This window comes from Elephas maximus, chromosome 1 (genome assembly GCF_024166365.1).
Source record: "Elephas maximus indicus isolate mEleMax1 chromosome 1, mEleMax1 primary haplotype, whole genome shotgun sequence".
NCBI classification, from domain to species: Eukaryota; Metazoa; Chordata; class Mammalia; order Proboscidea; family Elephantidae; genus Elephas; species Elephas maximus.
In genome coordinates this window covers 201,551,076-201,554,309 of record NC_064819.1, presented here as the reverse complement: position 1 = coordinate 201,554,309, position 3,234 = coordinate 201,551,076, and the positions used below count along the sequence as shown (strand labels likewise).

The following is a 3,234-nucleotide window of genomic DNA, read 5'->3' as shown; positions in this document are numbered from 1 at the left end:
TCAATCTACATCTGCTTCCTTAGTAAACAAATTAATTGTTGATGAGTCACTCCTTAATACTTTGCCACTTACGATAAGTTTGATTGCCTTCCTAAACCACGGGTAAAAGAAGGCATATATCAAGGGGTTCATAGCTGAGTTATAGTAAACACACCACACTAAAATCTCATAAACGTAAGGAGGAGTTACGAAATTCACATAAGCATCAATCACTGCATCAATAATGTATGGTAGCCAAGAGACAAGAAACGCTGCCTTAGCAATGCCCAATGTTTTAGCAGCCTTTCTTTCTCTTTTTGCTACTCTTTCCTTGTAGCTCTCTGAGGAGAACTGACCTTGGCTGGCTGTACTTTCTATTTTCCTAGCCTGATGTTTCACCACCAAAAATATCTTACCATATATAAACATCATGGCAACAGTAGGGATAAAGAACAGAAGGAAACAAAGCAGAACCCAATTTTGATTCAATGGAGCCTGACAACCTCCTACACAGGTGAGAGCCACTACTAATTCCTCTAGGCCTTCTTCATTGGCCCCAGTGTAAAAGATAGAAAAACTATACATTACAGAAAAGAACCAAGAGAGAACAATACACATTCCTGAAACCGATACAGTAAACTTGGTTGGATAGGTTAGAGGATAGGTAACAGCGATATACCTATCAATAGAGATACAGCATAAATGAAATAAAGATGCAAAGCAAAAAGAGGTATCAAAGCAAGTATGAAATTTACAGTAACTCTCCCCAAAATACCAGCAGCTCTCCACAGACCTCACTGTGCTGAAGGGCATGACAATCACTCCCACCAAGAAGTCAGCGCAGGCCAGGGACACAATCAGAAAGTTGGTAGGCGTGTGCAGCTGCTTGAAATGGAGTATAGCAATAATGACCAGTAAGTTTCCAAACACTGCCAGCACAGCCCCAAAGCCTAGCACTGCATACAGAATTGCCCGAGCTCCAGGTGAGTATGGGGTTTTGATGCAGGATCCATTCACATTCTCATAGCAGAGCTCCACACCTTCAGTCTGTGAGAAATTATGGATCATTGTTTTCTTTGAATTACTCTAAAGCTCTCAGATGTTCTATTTCAGCAATCTGAAACACAAAAGAGATGGCAATTTCAAAGTCTTCTCTGAGGGAAAAAAAAAAAAGCTTCTAGTTAAAATGAAAGTAACTTTTTTACCTTTTTTTTTGGGAAACATTAGCTATACCTATTTGTCTTTCCAAAATTTATTGACAAGTTTTTAAAATAGTTAAACTGGGAATTTGATTCAGAAAGCCATTAAAATTGTAGTCAAATATATAACCAAATAAATGGCTGAAAATACACTTAGTCCAATGATATATATTATAGAATATAATTTAGAGATCATTAGGAATAGGCTTATTTATTTATTTTTGTATTACTTTACCTTTTGAAAATCTCATCTGTAACCACCTGAGCTAAGAAATAATTAGGCTTCCAAAGGCTGAGTTTTATTTAGTTAACTCCCCCGAGTAGCCACTTCAGCAGTAATGACAATGTTTCATTTTTTCAAGAAGGAAGAAATAAATTACATCGTCCTCAAGTTATAACATCAAAATCCCTATGGTATAGAGTGTGAAGGCGAAGGAAAAGTTTACTCATAATAACTTGCTAGATTTATTCTGGGAATCTGTTTCTCTTATTGCTTATACTTCCAGAGTTTCTGTTATTGTGTTTGTTTTTTGTCTTTTCCCTTAGTGTTCAGTCATAATTTGAATGCCTTGAGATGATTTGAAGAAATATTCTTATCAAATTGATTCCAATAAATTAGGGGCAAATCTGCTGCAAAAACCTCTTTAAAATCGTTAAAAAGCAAAGATGTCACTTTAAGGACTAAGGTGCTCCAGACCCAATTCATGATGTCTGCAATTGCTTCATACGGATGTGAAAGCTGAACAGTGAATAAGGAGGACCAAGGAAGAATTGAGATCTTGGAATTACAATGTTGGCAAAGAATATTGAATATACATACCATGGACTGCCAAAAAAAAAAAATGAACAAATCTGTCTTGGAAGATGTACAGCCAGAATGCTCATTAGAAGCAAGGATGGCAAATTCTGGCGTACATAGGGTCACTATGCGTTAGAACTGGCTGGACAGCACCTAACAACAACAAGAAGAAGCCAGTTGTTAATGCCTAAAATCACTAAGGACTGATGAAAATAAGCAGTAATTCCCCTTGCACCTCACATTCTCATGCTTGAAAGAACAGGATAGCTTTAAACCAACTCTGAAGAGTAGATGTCAACTGGGGTGGACTAGAGTGGTCTTTTTAGATTTGCCATGCCTGGGGAAAGAATGGATTCATGCTGTCATCCAAAATAAAGACCAACTTGGTTCCCTAAAACCATATGCCCCAGAATGACAGCCATAAATAAGTGCAGCTTTGCATTTAAATCTTAATCTGCTGAGCTAGAGACTGGACTACTTTTATTGCCATTTAATCCATGAGAGAAATCTGGGCTCTATTGAAAGCGCAGGGTCCTATGAAAAGCTATATGCCTACACAAGTGTGTGTGAGTCTTTTGGCACAGTGTGAGAGCTACGGCTGCTAACCAAAAGGTTAGCAGTTCAAATCCACCAGCCACTCCTTGAAAATCTTATGACGCAGTTCTACTCTGTCATATAGGGTTACTATGAGTTGGAATTGACTCGATGGCCAACAGGTTTGGTTTATTGATTTTTTATGCTCTCTAGTACATTTTTTTTTTTTTTTAGTACATAGGTCAAGAGATAACCATTTGAACAGAACAAGGGGATACCATGTGGTTTAAAGTCAGGAAGGGTGTATGTCAGGGTTATACCCTTTCACCATACTTATTCAACCTGTATGCTGAGCAAATAATTTGAGAAGCTGGACTAAATAAAGAAGAACGGGGCATCAAAATTGGAGGAAGACTCATGAACAACCTGCATTATGCAGATGACGTAACTTTGACGGCTGAAAGTGCAGAGGACTTGAAGCACTTACTGATGAAATCAGACCATAGCCTTCAGTTGAATTACACCACAGCATAAAGAAAACAAAAATCTTCATGACTGGACCAATAAGCAACATCTTGATAAACAGAGAAAAGATTGAAGTTCTCAAGGATTTAATTGTACTGGGATCCACAATCAACACCCATGGAAACAGCAGTCAAAATATCAAAAGACGCGTTGCACTGGGCAAATCTGCTTCAAAGGACCTCTTCAAAGTGTTGAAAA

The 3,234-nt window shown here is 37.9% G+C and overlaps 1 protein-coding gene across 1 annotated transcript; it reads right to left on the bottom strand.

Moving 5' to 3' along the window:
* Positions 1-1,047, bottom strand: TAAR9 (trace amine associated receptor 9). Its single transcript, XM_049901116.1, has one exon. It carries the CDS (start codon positions 1,045-1,047, stop codon positions 1-3), a length of 1,047 nt encoding a protein of 348 aa, XP_049757073.1.
* Between the last annotated feature and the right edge of the window lie 2,187 nt (positions 1,048-3,234).